General features: G+C 40.0%; 1 protein-coding gene across 6 annotated transcripts in view; it reads left to right on the forward strand.

The window, feature by feature from the left end:
- Positions 1–18722, forward strand: part of Pik3c2g (phosphatidylinositol-4-phosphate 3-kinase, catalytic subunit type 2 gamma) — a 366288-nt gene that overhangs the window by 105908 nt on the left and 241658 nt on the right. For all 6 annotated transcript variants that reach the window (XM_087655648.1, NM_053923.2, XM_087655647.1 and 3 more), the window contains exons 13-15: positions 4256–4378; positions 10660–10791; positions 16844–16958. In XM_087655648.1, the coding sequence (XP_087511774.1) occupies positions 4256–4378; positions 10660–10791; positions 16844–16958 (370 nt within the window). The remainder of the gene's footprint in view (positions 1–4255; positions 4379–10659; positions 10792–16843; positions 16959–18722) is intronic.

The raw sequence follows: 18722 nt of genomic DNA on the forward strand, positions 1-18722 counted from the left end.
CAGGAATTAGAAGACTAGAATCTGAAAGAATAACACACAGAATTGTGTGTGCTGTCTCTGTGAAAAGATTAACCAAATTGATATTCCCAGCCAAACCAAAAGAAAAACAATTAATTAATAATTAACCAGAGATGAAAAAGAACTTTTTTTGAGTAAACCTCCTTGAAACTGAGAAGATCATTAGGGAGTACTTTGAAAGCTTGTATCCCAAACATTGGGAAACTTGGAAGAATTATACACATTTTTAAATATATATATATATTTGGCCAAAACTCAAGCCAGAGAACATAGGCAATTTTCCAGACCCATGCAATGAAAGCAATAAGAAGTCTCTTCCTAAATTGGAGTTCTGAAACACAGAAATTCGCCAATGAATTCAACCAAATATTGAAGAAAGACTTAGTATCAACCCTTGTCCAATTGTTCCATAAAAGAAAAATGGAAGGGACTAACATGAAGTCAGCACCACCCAGGTACCCATGTGACTTTTACACACAGCGCAAAATCAAAACTCCAAGCCAAATGTCCTGTTGAATGAAAATGGAATTTTTTCCCCAACAAATGACCTTCAAACAGAATTCAAGATCACTTTGGTGGATCAAAGCCAAAACTTAATAAATTCAACATAAAGAGATTTAATGGTAGAAATCACCTTACTGAGATATGCAGAAAGGTATTTGACAGAGAGCAAGCAATATGCCTTCATGATAAAAGTATGAATAGATAAAGCATTCCTCAATTAACAAAGGCTGTCTACTACAAATCTAAAGTAACATCGTACTAAATGGGGAAAACCTGCAGTCAGAATAAGGGTGCTTATTCTCTACACTCTTATTTAATATACAGTTTGAGGTCTTAGCCCAAACAATAAAATAAAGATATAAAACAGGATTGGAAAATAGGGAAGGAAAAACTATCTCTATTTGCAAATAACATGTGTCATGGTTTTATATATAAAATACTCTATGGACTCAATCAGAAAACTTTTAAACCTAATAAATATAATATTTTCTGTAAACTTATGGGTTAAAATACAAAAAGCAGAAACCTTTTATACATAACAGTGATGAATTTCTGAGAAAAATAGGAAAAATATTCTATTCAAAGAAGCGTTTAAAAAAGGTAACTAGAAATAAACTATGATTAATGAGGTGAAAACCTTAAAATATTTTTTAAATGAAGAAGTCACTAGACAGAAATTCTGTGTTTCGAGATTGGCAGAATCAATATTGTGAAAGCAATTGGTACCAAAAGTAATCTATAGGTTCAGTGCAATTCTTTTCATAATTCTAATGCCATTCTTCACAGAACTAGAAAGAAATGCCCCACATTTCACATGAAAATACAAAGGGAAGCCATAATTGTACTATACAGAAAGAACAGTACCATGGATTTGACAAAACATGACCTCAAACTAGGCAAAAGGGCCACAGTGACAATGATAACATGTCTCAGGCACAAACCAGACATGCAACTAATGTTGCAGAACAGTAAATGCACAAACAAACAAGCCTACACAGATGCCCACATCTGATGCTTGACAAAAAAGTCACATCTATACATTGATGAGAGAGAGAGAGAGAGAGAGAGAGAGAGAAGAGAGGGAGAGAGGAGCAGGAAGAGGAAGGAAGGAAGGAAGGAAGGAAGGAAGGAAGGAAGGAAGGATATTCAACAAATGGAGTTGCCAAAACTGAGTTAGATCAATATTCCTCACCTGCATATGGAGGGCAGTCGAAGCCCTAGACATGAAGGGAAACAGAGGAATGGTGGAAGTAAACACACACAGAGGAAGAAGGACATTGAATGATTGACAGGAGGCGAGGATGTTCTACTAGAACAAAGCAGGCATAAAATATTACTTTGTATCCTAATAGATACAATTGAATGGCGACTGTGTACCATTTGCCTTTAGGAACATAAATGGAAACATACAATTTGAAGTCAATGACTTATTTCAAAGATCCATCAACACAGATGAGGTGATTGCATTCCAGGGATGCAGCGTTGTTTCTTCAGCAAACACAAATAGACAAAGGTTCTAAGGTTAAATGGGGTTAGGGACCAAAATCACATGATCATCTTAACTGATGGAGAAAAACCCAATTAAAAACCAATAACCTTTAATAATAAAAGCTCCATAGAAGCTAAGAATTGTCATGCCTTAACGTAATAAATACTATAGGCAGAAAACCAATTGCCAACTTCATTCTACATGGGAAAAAATCTAAAACTACTTTCTCTAAAGTCAGGAATGAAGCAAAGATATATACTCTTAGCATTTACAAAATGATTTCGGCATCATAACCGGAGAAATGATACAAAACAAAAAATACAAAACAGAATCCAATTAGGAAAATTATCAAATTTTCTGTTTGCATGAAATAGGAGCTGCACTTAAAAGGACAGTGATGGGAACTTCAATCTGACCATGAACGGGGGGGAAGGGACTCAGAGAGCAGGATATTTTACTACATGCCATTCCTAATGTCATTACGACAGAAACAGTAGGAAAAAATAAGAAACAAACCAAACAAAAACTTTCTAATTCCTGCAACAACCTAAGCAAATGTGAGAAAGAACTCTCCAGGCAAAGTCATTCACACTGAGAAATACAATGAAGGGAGCCCTGGAACATGGAAAGGCTCTCCTAAGTCCGAAGTCTGGCTAGCTTAGTTCTGAAGGAAATTGGCCATCATTCCAAAAGCTGCCTACAGAGCCAATGGAATCTCCTCCCTACTCTCAAAGGCATTCTTCCCAGTAACAAAAAAGAAAATCTTTAAGATGACAGAGAAAAGTGGAATGCACAGGAAACAGTGTTGAGTGTCTCCGGCCTTCACCTCAAGGAAGTGCACATCAAAGCCACTGAAATTCTGTGTCACCCCAGTCAGAGCTGCCACCAAGCAACGTAGCAACAGACACAGGAGGGATATGGGAAAATGGTCAGCTTTGGGCCCTGCGGGTAGGAATGCAGGCTAGCACAGGGGAGCTGGAACTCACTTTGGAGATTCCCCGAAGAAGCACAAATGTACTACTGTGAACTTCTACTAGCCCCCAAAGAACCTACTGTGTGGTCATACACACATCCTTGTCAAGGTGGCTCTACCCACCACAGCCAAGTTATGGAATCAGCTAAACGTCCAACTACACAAACAGAGACAGAACATTCTACTTAAATACAGCAGAGTATCGTTGCACAGTGAATGAGAACAAAATCATGTCCCTTGCAAGGAAAAAGAGCAAAGCTGGAGACCAGGTGCAGCAAACTCAGTGCAGACTTAGAAGGATAAGAATCATATGTTTAATATCAAATGTAGAGTGTAGCAGGAAAATTGGGTCATGAGAACAAAAAAGGGAGGTTACTATGAAAAAAAAAGGTCAAAAGAAAGAAAGGTGGATGAATAAAGGTAGTGGGATCCCGAGTGTAGATAAAATAAAAATATTTTATTATATGCACGCATGAACATATCACAAAGAAGCAGTTATTTTGTACAGTAAATATAAACTTATGGAAATAATTATGTTTTCAAAAAGGTTTCTATATCAGTTGGTGCCTGTAGTCCATAAGTTGAACAGCTGAGACTAGAAGACCACATCAGGCTACAGAGCAAATTTCAGGCTACCCTAGACTATGGAGAGGAAAATAGGGGCATGGAGCACCGCACAAAACACAAGAATTGACCTTGTTCTTTGTTCTCAGAGGCCCTGACTCTCTACCTTCCCCATCAGCATTTAAATGCACAGAAGAGTATCACCAGTCCTGTGTCCGTGTCTTCTGAGATGCATTTTTTTTCCATCACACTTGAGGGGACATCCAAGTGTTGTGTGTGAGACACCCCTGCCCAACACACACACACACACACACACACACACACACACACACACACACACACACATGCACGCATGCACGGCAGGTAAGCAAGGGATGAACCTTGTGAATTTCCATGGTTGCTTTGATGTAACTGCTCTTGACATCTGGGTATAGAACCCTTGCAGTCCAGGTTTCTGCATTTCTCAGAGGGAACGGGCCATTGTGTTGTTGAGCTGGTGTCTCCATAGACACAGAAAAGTTATGGGGCTGCCTAGCTGTAGTCTCCCTGACATAGCCAACATAAATTTTCATAGCAACTTTTTAAAGCACATTTTGCACAAACAAATATATTTTTATTGTTTGGCTTGGACAATAACAATAATTGACCCTTTTAGGAAGCTGTTTTCTTTCATGCGTTGAGCTTATTGGATCAATGTTTCCTTTCAGCTACAAAGCATTTTCATTTTCCTGCTGGCTCACATATGCTGGGAAGAAGCTGTGCCAAGTGAAAAGCTGCAGATCCCTGCCAGTCACAAAGTCATTCTCTTTTTCGGTGAACTGGAATGAAATGTAAGTTTAGCCTCAATACTGGCTGTACTGACTAGCTAAGAAAAGATGGTCCTTATTTCATTTTAAACAAACCTGTGTGTGGTGTGTGTGGTGTGTGTGGTGTGTGTGGTGTGTGTGGTGTGTGTGTGTGGTGTGTGTATGTGTGTGGTGTGTGTGTGTGGTGTGTTGTGTGTGGTGTGTATGTGGTGTGTGTATGTGTGTGGTGTATGTGTGTGGTGTGTGTGGTGTGTGTGCGTGTGTGTGTAAAATAGAGTAACAGAGACAGAGAAACACAGACAGACAACAGATACACACAAAGAGAAAGAGACAGAGGAAAAGAGAGAGGGAGTCAGGGAGAGAGAGGGAAAGAGGAGGTGGTGGTGAAGGAGGAGGAAGAGGAGGAAAGGGGAGGAGGAGGAAAAGGGGGAGAAGGAGAAGGGGAAAGAGGAAGAGAAGGGGAGAGAAGAGGAAGAGGAAGGGGAGGAGGAGGAAAAGGGGAAGGAGGGAGAGGAGGAAGAAGAGAAGAGGAGGAAGAGGAAGAAGAAGGGAGGAAGAGGAGGAAGAGGATGGAGGAGGAGGGAGGAGGAAGAAGGAGGAAGAAGAGGGAAGAGGAGGGAGTAGGAAGGAGGAGAGAAGAGGAGGAAGAGGGAGGAGGAGGAGGAGGAGGAAGAGGAGTGTTTGGAGCCAGCCAACTGATTCGATGGTGAGATGAGCACAAAGTATCAGTGGAAAACAGACTGTTCCTTCAACAGATTTAAAGTCCATTGAAAATTCTAGACAGCTGTCTCATCCTCCGTATGACTGAATTGAGGAGCAGGGAGAATTATAAATACAAGAGACACTGTTGCTCATTCACAGACTGGGGATGAGGGATATTCTAAACTTTAACCATGTTGATTTCAGCTAAGAAAAATAAAATCATCCGATTATACATGATCTCTCTTTCCTCTTGTAAACCAGTTGCATCATTATCTAATAATCAATGAGGGTAGGGAATAAGTACCTAGAATGTATCACTAATTAAAGGGAAAGGCTGCAGTTTTATCCTCTAGTGGTCTTTAATCAAAGCCCCAGATCTTTGTCCAAAGGGATTCATTTATTTTTTATTCTATGTGTATAATTGCTTGACTTGATGTCTGTGTATCTTGTGTATACAGTGCTCATGGAAGCTCTGAGAGGGCACTGGATCCCCTCAGGTGGCTGCAAAATGCTCATAACTGCTGAGTCATCTCTCCAGCCTCTTAGCTGCCTTCATGACACTATCCCCTTGTACCCCTCCCTTGCCACCCTCAACACAAGTCGTCTTCTTACTCAAACTCTTGGCGTTACCAACCCATTCATAGCACTGGCAACTTTCCTGAAGTTTCTCGGTTCTGGATGCTGTTCAATTTCCACGTGGTCTCTCGTGTTCCTCTGAGATCTGCATTCTCAACCTGCCAAGTAGAAGCATATGCCTGCTCATTGTCTGTCAAGCTCTCCAAAGGTCTAGCTTTGAAGACAATTTGGTTCTCAGTATTTATCACTGAAGAGCATACATGAGCGCTTCTAAGAGTCCAAGGACATGTTGAAGCGGTGGCATTCAATCTTCCTAATGCTAGGACCCTTTAATATCTTTAATACTGTTCTTTATGTTGTGGAGATCCCCATCATAAAATTATTTTCATTGCCATCTCATAATTGTAATTTTGCCATGATTGTAACTTGTAGCATAAATATCAGATATTTCTGATGGTCTCAGGAGACCCCTGTGGAATGTTCATTTGACCCCTGTAGCTGATATTTGCTGCTTTGTGGCTTCTTCTCTCTTGCACCCTTCTCTATACTTCTTCTTCCAACCATTCGATTCCTTAACACTAGATAGGAGAGGAAAAGAGATAGAGAGGAAAGGAGAGAGATCCCCGAATAAAGTCAAGGATCAGAAAGGGGGCAACATTATTGTTAGACTACTTTCTGACGACTGGGGACATCAAGTTCCTTGGGTCAAGTTTGATCATCACCATTAGGATATCCAGTTTCTTCTTGTTGTTTCTTCTTTGCACATAACTACTTAACAAATCATGACCAACCACAACCAACCACAGCCAACCACAACCAACCACAACCAACAACAGCCAACAAAACCAACAACCCAGCCCACCTCTCAGGACCCTGGCATTTATATACCCTCTTAAAAGTGCCTAGAATTCCAAATGTCACACAGTCACCGAAACCGTCTCTAGCTGTCAAAATCACACCCCTGCTAGAGCACAAGGCAAATCACAGTCAGCTGCTGTGAGGCAGGCCCCCATATCTCCACACCTAGGACTAAAACAAAGAAACATATTCTTATATTTCTATGCTTTCTAAAGAAACTAAAACTCCAAAATTGTCCCTACAGATTCCCAAAGTCAATGGTGACTGAGTCCTGAGACAGGGTGTACAACCTTCCGTCCCCCCATACAACAGGATCCTTCCCACTCACACAAATTCAAATTCAAATTACTCATTAATTAATTAAATTGTACATTCACGGGGTCCCCTTAGTCATTTAATGGCCTTAGTTCTTTTTTCAAAAGGTGCAATTTCCATTATCTCACCAATTTTAAAATATGGAATCATTTCTACTCATAAAGCCCTTCAGTGAGTTTCCAATTTGTTTGGACAGAAATCTGAACCATTCAGTGTAGAGCACTGGCTCTCTGTGCCTTCACTTCTAGCACTAACTAGCACCCCTGCCTCTCCACTTTGCCACGCTCTCAGTTTTCTAATTACCTTACCAAGAGTGGAGATCTCACTTTGCTAGAGGTTCTTTGGGGTCAGAAACGCACCGCTTTGCTCTACCCACCTGCAAACATCCTATAATATCCTTTTAACTGATATAGATTAGTTTTAGTATTTATTATTTATCTTCTAAAAGAGCATAGTGCAGAATAAAAGTCCAGTGAGGGTTCTTAGTGAATTGGTGATTTTTGTGTAACCTTTAAAATTTTACTAACTATCTTAATTGCTGAAACCATTATTCTAATTCAACTAAAAAGTATCTGTGATTATTTCCAAAAGTCAAATTGGCTTTTACCTCAAGAGAGCAAAATTCAATTGTAAAGATAGTTTCATAAAGAAATGAGGAACTTATTAATATCTTTACAAAAGTATTGATATGAGTTTACTTCTCAAACCTGCTCTCGATACTTTTCTATGAAAGATCCTTGCATTCTCCCTGGAGAGTTGGACATTTCAACATAGAATAGGCTTTTGTTTTACTTCTATTAAGCCCATTTATAGTCCATCTTGCTAGATGCCTGTAACAGTATCATATATTTTATTAGCATTTGCTACATTGAAATTGAAAGTGTATCTCATAGCTAGCCTACAATGCTATTCTGATTTTGGAAAAAAAGTATCTGATGTAGGTGAAAAAAATAAAAATTAGTTTTTACTTTCTAAATGGTTTGTTTTTACTTGTATGTATGTATGTATGTATGTATGTATGTATGTATGTATGTGTGGTTTGATATGAGACTATACCATGTGTGTGAGGACGCTCTTGGAGGCCAGAAAAGGACATCAGATCCCCCCCAGGGCTGGAGGTGCAGGGACTTGTGAGTCACCTGGCACGACTGGTACAGATTGGGTTCTGATCCCCTAGAAGAACAGAATGTGCTCTTCACTCCTGAGTCAACTCCTTAGCCCTATTCGACTATTCAATAAAGTTTGTTTCTTTTTTCCACTAAAGTGTTCGTTCTTTTTGTTTTCAAGTAGTCATGGAGAAGTTTAAAAACAGAAAAAATTCTCCAGTGAATGTGAGTCCATATATATTCAGAAGATGAACGGGGCTCTGTTTAGAATGCATGGACTCTCTCCTAGAATTGATTTTTATGAAAGTGAATGGATGGAGATTGCCAGCCACCGTCCACTGTGATGTGTCTGTTTTTATCATTCTTAACGTGAAAAGCTCAAGGCACATAGGAATGAGCCAGCTCGTCTTAAAAAAAAAAAATAACAGGACCTTGTAGGTTATGTGAAAAATGGAGTAAGATTATTGCTTGCATCAGAGAATAGGAAAAAGGAAACGCAGTATAGAGTCAATTATAGATAAAGGAGCATTCAAGAAATTACCGTACCTTCTGCATTACCGTCATTTTATGTCATTTCAGAGATTCTTTTAAGCCCAGAAAGATTGGAGCGAATGTGGAAACTATGAAATAACATCAGTGAAAAATACTTAGACACCAAAATATGCAATGTTTTAATAAATGTGAACTTTCCCGTCTTTAAAAGTAGATTCCCATCACTGTTGTCTTTCCTCCCATCAGTATCCCCCGACTTTTCACTCAAATTGCATGTTCATAACCACCACGACCAACTTCTCAACACATAGAGGCTCCTGTCCCCAAGGACGATTCATCCACCCTACATACAGCTTATTCTCTGAAGTCTGACAGTCATTATTAACTTAGTGTACGATATCATACACTAAGAATACATTCTTCCCCGTTTCCTGTCAGGTAAATTATCTGCTATGTTACAGTGTAGAAACCAGAACTCACCATCAGTTTCTTGCTGTCCTTTTCTACTCTTATGATTTCAGTTAAATCTGGTTCTAAGTTACCTCATCTGGATTCGTTCCTAGGAGCCACTCTGTTCTCACTCCTAGGAGCTTTTTTTACACACGTGTGCTGCAATTAAATATAATTGGGTGGTGTCAGTCAATCTTGGGTCTATTTCCCCATAGTATACTACTACTCTCCCTACTCTATCTAAAGGACATTAAAGACAAATCCCTGCTCTTCCTGGACAGGGACACACTATTCTTCAGAGTCTGCAAACTCAATAGAGCACCCACCTCTATCCAGTTCTCAAGTACTCGCTTTGCCAGATGAATGGGGCTTCATCAGTCTCGAACCTCATTCCTTCCCCGAAACCCAATGCGATCCAGGATGTGAGCTCAGAGCACCTCACCTGCAACATACCAAGCAGGAATTCATGTTTGTGCTTCTCTGATCATCTCTCCAATTTCTGGGTCCCAGCTCACTCCAAATTTAAAGTCATTGATAACTGAGAATTCTCTTTTGCCATTGGGGGGAAAGTTCAAATTTCTAAGATTGGTACTTGACATTCCCAATGAATGAAGAATGAAGGAGTCCATGTTCTTCTAATTGTACCATCGTCTGCTTCTTTCGGCTTGACTTCATCTTTTATACCAGTCACTGTGAGTGACTCACCATCTCTCAGGCAGAACTGCTCTTTTCCCTCAGATATTTCCAAGTCTAGTGCTGCATGACTTTTCCTGGAGAGATGTGACAGACATGTGTGCACCCAGATATGTAAGGATGCCATACCAAAACACAACTCTACAGAAATCTAGTTTGATAACTAAGCTAATCGGCTTATCCTGCTAGTATTAGGCGCACACATAACTCAGCAGGAGACTACTGTAAAGCCCACTCCAGCACTGACAACTGACAACAGAATGAAAGAGAAAAGGCTGCATCTCTGGGCTCTCTGCTCCAGAAGCAGGTAGCTCTCTGAGCAGAGTGCATCCTCTCTCAGCAACTGCTTTTGGCTTGTAACCTTGTGGAGGGACCTTATGACTCTCATGACTTTTGCTTGAACTTAAAACTCCCTGAGTTTCCTAAGCATGATTGCATTAGCTTCCTGAGCCTTAATGAGCCTCTCTTCTCCCCCATGAGAGATTGTTCAAATTCACAAGAACCCTCTTCACTTTCCCACACTGGGTATTGTGTACTTTTTCCCTTGAAATAGTTTTTGTGAAACTCCATTACATCACAACCCAGCCTGAAACATTCTTTAAGACATGTTCCTTGGGCTGGCAAAAATGGCCGAACAGTTAAGGGGTGGAGGGGGTGGCTTTCTACCAGTTCTGATAACTTGAGTTTGATCCAAAGAACCCGTGTGATAGGAGGAGAGGACTCTAGCAAGTAACCCTCTAACTTCACATACAAGCCATGCCACCCTTACCACCCCCCCAACACACACACACACACACACACACACACACACACACACACACACACAACTTCTAGTTATTTCCTACCGACTACCTATGATGAAGTTAACCAGTCTTTGCTATGTGTTCACAATAATGTAATAGTGTGAGTCAGGTTATTCTATTGCTAAGTCCCTCTACATATCAACCTTAGAAAGAGTAAAATTATCACTCGTTGAGTATATGACTTTGTATTTGTCATCAAAGTTTTCAAGGGGACATCTCCATTCAAATACTCAGATATTTTTCTCAAAAAATTACAAGAAAATGTTGGGGAAAATCAAGGATATCGTTTGATCCTTTCTTTGCTTTTCAGAATCAATTTTCCTCTTGAGATAAAGTCACTTCCAAGAGAATCCATGCTCGTTATAAAGCTGTTTGGGATTGACAGTGCCACCCACAGCGCAAATCTGCTGGCCTGGACCTGCCTTCCACTATTTCCAAAAGAGTAAGTACATCACCTGTGATTGATGGAGCTCCTGTTCCAATCCAACCTTCTGGGAACCGAATGTTTATCAGGTTATAGCATAATGAGAAAATCAAGAGGACATTTTACGCTAAAATGAGGGAGAGCAATAGAAATCATGAGTATTGAAATCAGAACAGAAGAGTCAGAAATGGAAGACTGGCTTTAGAATCAGACTACATGCTCTGCTCAATAACTAGGTCATTTACAATGGAGAGATGCTAGAGATGCTGCTTGGGCTGTCAAAATGGTTGGCAAGACCAGCCTCAATGACTTTTTCTTCATTAAACAGCCAACTTCTCTGAAATTACTATTTCAAAACGAATATATTGTCGTTTAGAAAAGAAGTCATAAAATTCTGACTAAAGTAAAATCATAAAACATGTCAATTTTGCTAGTATTATTGCTAAAAACAAAACAAAACAAACAAAAAAAAACACTCGGCAACTCCTAAAGGTGCACATAGCTGTGAGTGCAGAAATCTCTCCAACCCAGAAGACTTTGAAAGAAATCAACTGTTTATTTAACCTGCACTTTTTGAGAATCATTCATGCTTAGAACTTATTGCCTGTGCTTTGAAGGGAAAATATTTCCAGAACCATCAATGTATTTAAAAAAAAACATGGAAAGTCCTGCTTTAGGATCAGATGATAAAATCTGAGAGCTTCAAAAGACAGAACTTGTGTTATTATGCTAATATTATTATAAGACATGTTTCTACACATGTTGCCTCAGAAAAACATAGTGTTCTGGAAGTATTTAAGATAATACTTTTCAGTTTTCGTTTCCAACAACCAGACATTATAGAGAAGTTTTATCAAACAAGCCAGATCAAATTTTAAAAATTCATTGGCTTATTTCTGATCTGGACCATGTGTGTTCATCTGCTTGCGTGCTTGCGTGCGTGCGTGCGTGTGTGTGTGTGTGTGTGTGTGTGTGTGTGTGTGTGTATTGTATTATGTGCCTATGTGTGTATGTGTATATATGTGCATCTTTCTTTGTTTACACATACATTTATGTGTCCTGTATATTTATGTTCATCTTTGTCCTATGTCCTGCATATCTGTTTCTATGTATGTACGTGTCTGTTGCTTGATTTGAATTAATGCATCTCCATGTATATGTTGAGCACAGGGGGATGTATTCATCTCTGTAAAGTCTACCATCTTCCACAAAATATAAATAGGCAATCAATCGATGTTTTTAACAAAATGGAAAAAATCAATCTTTGTAGACGTATTTTAAAAGCCTACAGAAACACAGGTTAGATCTAGTAGGGATGTGTGCTGCTGTTAGCAGACATTTCAAACATTTGACTTGAGTGTTACGGGCATTCATGACTTTCTCCCTAAGAGCAGTCACATGGCTCTCATTCCAGTTGCAACTGCAGTATTTTAGATCTAACATTCTTGTAAAGTCATATTTTCTGCTATTAACCGGAAAGAGCACTCCATGCATTTGGTCCTCTTCACCAGCCTGCTATAGATAGGGATGTCAGTGTAAATGCTGGGTCCGTGCCAGCATGCATCACTTACATGCATGGGGTGGTCTTCCAGTGTGGAAGTCTGTGGGAGGCCATTATCTGGAGTGGATCCACAGTGACGATTTTTCAAGGAAATGTACGTAAAGCAATAATTAGGCACCAGAAAGCACAATAGACTTCTATGGTTGTTTCAACAAACATTTGGAAATATATTCCCAACAGACTGTTTTGCATCAAAACCAGAAAATTCTCCATCTCTCCTGGGATGAACAGTCAAAAGAAATCAAGATTGCTCTAAGATATCAAAAATCCATCAGGTTCAGCTATTGAGACACAGCTACAAATTCTATTTTTCTCCTTACCACAATTCGCAGAGACTCTCACTCTATTTATTTGTCATAGATATTTCCAGAACACTGAAAAGTAGCATCTTGCTTTCATTTCCACTCGCCGGATGACCCTTGCCCATAAACATCCGATATTGAATCTTTTATTATAGTTTGAATTGCCCCTCGCCAGCTGTGAGCCATTGTAATGACCACTTATATAGATGCAGTCTCCAGCATGGACATGACCTCAGAATGGCTTCCTGGAGGCAGTCTGCCTCTCCGGAGCCTCCACAGTGGGCTTTTGAAAGAGCAATGGTAATTAAGCTCAGATATACCTAAGAGGGATGCATTAGAGGATATCCACACACAAAAATAAGCATTGACATTTGCAAGCATCAAAACCACTCACCTTCAGGTCTATAGAGAAAAATATCTCAAATCCAAAGGAAAGATTTAGTGAGCAAAATCACATAACCTACTTTTGGAGACAAGATTGTCCTTGTATCTATATTCACAGTGCTTACCCTACTTAAACAAGGAAGGGTTTTCTTCCCACAATCATGTCAGGGAGCTCCTTTCCCAACTTAAGAACACAGATAAATGGTGCACTTGTTACTTAGCATCTTTACTGTGGAAGTCCCTTCATCACAGAGATTCCCTCCATTAACTGAAAGACAGACCCTTCTTTAATGTTACAATATAAACCAAGATCCCTATTACTCCCCAGAGATTCTTATTCAGTTCTTTTCAAAAGGGACAGCATTTTGAAGACTCCTGGGGTGAATTAAAGTCTTGAGAAATAAGAATAATTTGCAGAATTTCAAACATGACCCAAGATAGGTCTTACTCTCCAGCCAATTTGATTTCTTGGGGGGGGAGGGTTGCCCAACTTGTTAATATTGACCATGTCATGACATCTTTGCCTCAGAATCAAGTAGTAAACAGCAGCTGCACTGTTTAAATTCATTGGTTTTCTTATGACCCACAAAAGGCCCTCCATTCCATTGCCTTGCTTGAGAACGGAAGGCTCTGTGGAAAGGTGGTCTGATGTCAGACATCAATCCACTTAAAAGTAGAACAAAAGCCAGAATTCAGGCCTGAGTTCCCACCTTGGTTTCTCTGTTTTCAATTTCCTGCTTTGAGATGCCACATCCTATAACATGAACATACATAAAAATGTTACCACCCTACACAGGCTCTGGCCTCAACATCCCAGCAGCTCTCCATTTTGAAATGCATGAGCCTCACTAAGTCTAACAGGGTGAGGGTCTCAAGGTATTTTATTGTATTGGATCCTGTGGTTCTTCTGGCTTCCAAGTGACATAACCATCTGTATACTCTGACCCTTGATGCTGGGAATTGATGTAAAGATTTTTGATGACTAAACTCAGTAGTCATTATTTTGTTGTTTTAGGAAGTAGCGTGACAGTAGCATTATCCAGTTGATTGGTCTCCCTCGATGAAGCAGACTTGGGGTTGAAATTTTTAATCACTAAACTGAGCACAAGTCAAGCTTAGAAGACCTTAAGGATATGCAGGACAAATATCTTCAAGTGCCATGTACAAAAGTAGAGTTTAATTTCTAAGCACAGATTTTTTTTCAAGGAGTTATGAGTAGTACAATTGTGCTACACGGGAAGAGTTTACAATCTTGTGGTCAGAGCTAGTTAGCCTCTCCACACCACCCTTCTGAAGCCAGCCTTCATGGCCAGAAGAACCCCAGCACTATGAGAACTCTTGAAAAACATTGATATTTTTGTCCAGGAAATCCCAGGAAGCTTAGCTAACAAAGGGTAGATGCTGCAGGCGAGCTCCAGGAATCTTAACACACAGTATGATGCATGTAGACAGACTTTGTAACTTTTGTGTCTCTTTGTTTTGTTTTTTGTTTGCGCATAGGTAACTTACCAATAAGTATTTTCACTGTAGCATCTTATTAAGTTTTATTTTTAATATGGATATTTTGCATGCATGCAAACCTTTGGACCACTTGGGTGTCTGGCCCTCATAGAGCCCAGATGGGGGCACTGAGTTCCCTAGAACTGGAGTTACAGCTGGATGTGAAACACCATGTAAATTCTGGGAATCAAATCCAGGTACCCTGGTCCAGCAACCAGTGCTCTAAACCACTGAGCCATCTCTTCACCCCAATAGTCACTGCTTTTTAATCACTGCTGAGTCTCACCTATGTTGGTCTAAATATATACATTTTGTTGTCTCTGTATCTAAATTTTCTTTATTGTTTAAATTAAAACCGTCCTCTGCTTTATATATAGCAATACAACGTATATATTTAATAGCAGTATAATAGAGTGATTTGGCACACTTTTAAACAGAAGAAAAAAGGAAGATCATTCAGGTTACAGCTGTGCCCTCAGCACTAATTTTTAAATAATATCTCTTTCAAAATGGATTAACATAACACAGCATATTCAGGGACTAGTCAGGTCTGAATCTTATTGCCATGGTGAGTGGAATTCAAGAGAAAGCCCCGTCTCCTGAATCCACCAACACTCTCAGGTCTGTTTTTCATTCCTCTCTGGTACTGATCCTCTTTTGACATTTATTTATGGGAAAGTCTATGAACACCCTGCTTGAAGTACTTGGTACAGTCTCTTATCTGAAAATAAGCTCCCAACAGCAAACAAAACAAACACCTGAAAAACAGAACGGCCTTAAGGTTTGTATGGCACGATCCTCCTTTGTCTATTCGGTAATTCATATTCTCTGTGCCCTCTTTCCTAAGCCCCATGTATCCTTCTTCCACAGCAAGAACTCTGACTTCATTCTAAATCCTGGGAACCAAGCTGGTGTGACTCTAGATACAATCTATCTAAGGGCAGAAAGAACAGACACCATTTGATTCTTTCTTGATAGAAACCGGGTCAAATAAGTCGGATTCTTTTTGTTTGTTTGTTTCAAATGTGGCCAAGACACAATGTTCCAGAAAAAAAATCATAAACCTAACACATTCCAAGAGGCAGGTGTAGAAATGTCATCTTAGGAGTTCTACCCTGCAATTAATCAGGGTGGAACTTATAGCCAAGCACTGGCTGTGTGAAAGCTCTTTTGGATAAAAATGCCTAGTCACTCACACTCTGCTTTCTCACACTCTGACTCTCCTCCCAAGGTGAAAGGGCACCTGGGGTTAGAAAGGAAAGGAAAAATTAAGAAGACCCCTCGGCCTGCTAACTCTGATCTCCAAACCTCAGCCCCCATTAAAGCTGATAGTCTTTTTGTTTTATCAGAAACTGGCAGCTAGTGGAGCTCATTAGGATCTGCCAGTTTAGCCAGGGGTGCTGGTTAAGCCTGTGTGAGCTGGGTTATCTCTGCCACTATGTAACCACCTGAAGTTCTCTGCCAGCTCCTGGTAGGCCCTGAATTGGACAGCATTGAAAAGATGGTTTACCTTAATCTTGCATTTACTTTTGCTATCCTATGGGTCTACACTTCCAGTTTGGTATACTGAAACCAAACATCATTCTAGTTGCCATTGGAATATGTTGCCAAAATTCTGGCTTGTACACAGGTATCATTTAATTATTTTTCTTTTGCACAGAGATCTGTCCATTTAGGTGCTATTGCAGCCATTGGAAACGTACATGATTTCTTTCTCGGTTAAAGTTATTTCCTCCATGCTCTCTCATTTACTATGCTAATTTACAACTGATTTGAAAGGATTCTGAACACGAATAATCTTTCTATTTATGTGTAAAGGAACATTTCTCTTGTGAAGTCCTACAACCATTTTGATTCTGCAGCCCATATGCTGTGCCGATTTAAATCTCGTCTTCCTATAAATTTAGACTCTTTAAATGCCCAAGAAATTTAGTTACTGCATGGAGAGGAAGAAAAACAAAATCTCCAAAGAATGACCATTCTTCCTGAGTTCCAACACCCATAAATCCAGAGTGCAAATCTGAGATGGTAGCCAGTCATCACCACCAAAAGCTATCACCAACACATGCTACTGTCAAAAAGTACTGTAATATTAACCACCTATGAAAATAAATGTGATAACTATGAAAACATGTTACTTGTGGCATGTTAGCAGGGAGCTGTCAATCAGCGTCTGGACTTGTGGAGTATATTATTTCTCTTCTAGCTACTGAATGAAGTCATAGAAACAGCTGCCACTTTCCATCCCAAAATAAGCATGAGCAGACACTCACAGCTCTCCTTGAAGTGATTCCTGTCAGTATGTACATGTTGTCTTTTGCAGAAAGTCTCCGCTGGGGTCTAGGCTTCTCAGCATGACACTACAGAGTGAGCCTCCTATAGAAATGATGGCTCCAGGAGTATGGGATGGGAGCCAGCCTACCCCACTGACCCTGCAGGTAAGTGTGAAGCTACGAGGTTAAAGCACACACAGCAAATGAGTGTTGTTAAGCAATGTGCTGGCCGGTTACAGAATCACTTCCTTCCAGGGTCATTATACATTATACATGTCGACTTCCTCCAACCTGGATCTGGGTGTCTTCTCTCTGTTTTCTTTTATACCCAGCTATCTCCATGCAATTCTTCCTACCCGAGAATGTAAAAGCAGTTCAATTTATGTGTTCACCATCCTGAAAGATAACAGAGAAGTCTTGCTCTCAACACCCATCTTAAGTGTATATCTATCCTTCCTATTGTCTAAAAACATTGTTACAAATTACTGGCTTAATGCCTTACAGCTGCTTTCCCATTGTTACATGTCATGAAAGTCTCTGCTATTGCACCTGTCTTAAATGACTGGGTTCTGAGAGAGTAATGTTAAACAAAACCCACTTTATACCCTATTTTGTCTTAAATCATCTGTACTCTCTGTGACTTATGATGGTGATGACAAAGTACCCAACCACACTAGTAGGTTCACAGTGCCAGTAGGACTTCACTTGCTCATGGCTTTGGTGCCTTGTGTTGACTAGAGACCAGCAATACAGATATGCTACTATGTAGAGAAGGAAGACTAGATTTTCCACTTCCACAATAACTGGACAACACAGCTGGAACACAGTTTCTCTACCTTGGCAGCATTTTGGACTGGACCCTTCTTTGTGGTCCTTTCCCTAGGCAAAGGATACATAGCAATATCACTGACTTCTAGCCATTCTCCAATCCTGACAGTCAAAAATGTCTCCAGATACTGTCTAATTTACTCTGTCAACAAAAGTGCCTTCCACTGAGCATCCTGTTGGAGATGACCCTCACAGAGCTCCAGTTCACAGGTATGAGGAGAGAGTAGTATAAGGAATGGGGTTAAAGAAATATTCACAAAATTTCTAAAAAAATGTGGCTGCACATTAGGGCAGAAAAAAATCTTTCCAGGAACTAACTGAGAAAAACTGTCAGCAGCCACTTGATGACAAGAAAGAGGTAAGTTAGTGCAGATCTTAGTGTGTCACACCTAGGTGACAACTGGCTGGTATATGCCATGTTCAGTTTCTGTAGAAGTGGACACATAGCAGGGCACATGGAGACATTTCAACCCAATAAAGAAAATCCACCATAAATGTGATAAATATTCTCATGCTGAAAGTAGGAATTACCAAACTTCAAAGTGCCCATCATTTTGATAAAATCAATCACAAACACACACACACACACACACACACACACACACACACACACAGAGAGAGAGAGAGAGAGAGAGAGAGAGAGAGAGATCCATATAGTGTTACTCACATGTCCAGGTGCCTGGGATTAATCATTTGGGATTCAGGAGTCATCCCCGCTGCCTAGCAACCTCTACCACATACAAAGTAATGTGACCCTGGGGGTGGGGGAGGACTGCACAAGCTTTCATCTAATAACCGCAATCCAGGCGTCAAGATTCCTTCTGGTAATACAAACATTACTTTGTCTTAGATTATCTTGTTTATTTTATCACGTTGGAGCAATTATTGACCAATGAGAACAAAGCTCATACCAAAATAATGATTACAATGAATAATATGGATTAAATAGAATAAAATGACTTGTTTCTCCACTAAATAATGAGAAAATCAAAAAGGTTAAACTGCACGTCAAGTTGTAACTCACACAGTCTAGAATGTTCCTGGCTTTTCTCCACAGTGCCAACAGAACAGTTCAGCAGAGCCCAGGGAATTCTGTGGATT

Source organism: Rattus norvegicus, chromosome 4, assembly GCF_021556685.1.
Source record: "Rattus norvegicus strain SHRSP/BbbUtx chromosome 4, alternate assembly SHRSP_T2T, whole genome shotgun sequence".
NCBI classification, from domain to species: Eukaryota; Metazoa; Chordata; class Mammalia; order Rodentia; family Muridae; genus Rattus; species Rattus norvegicus.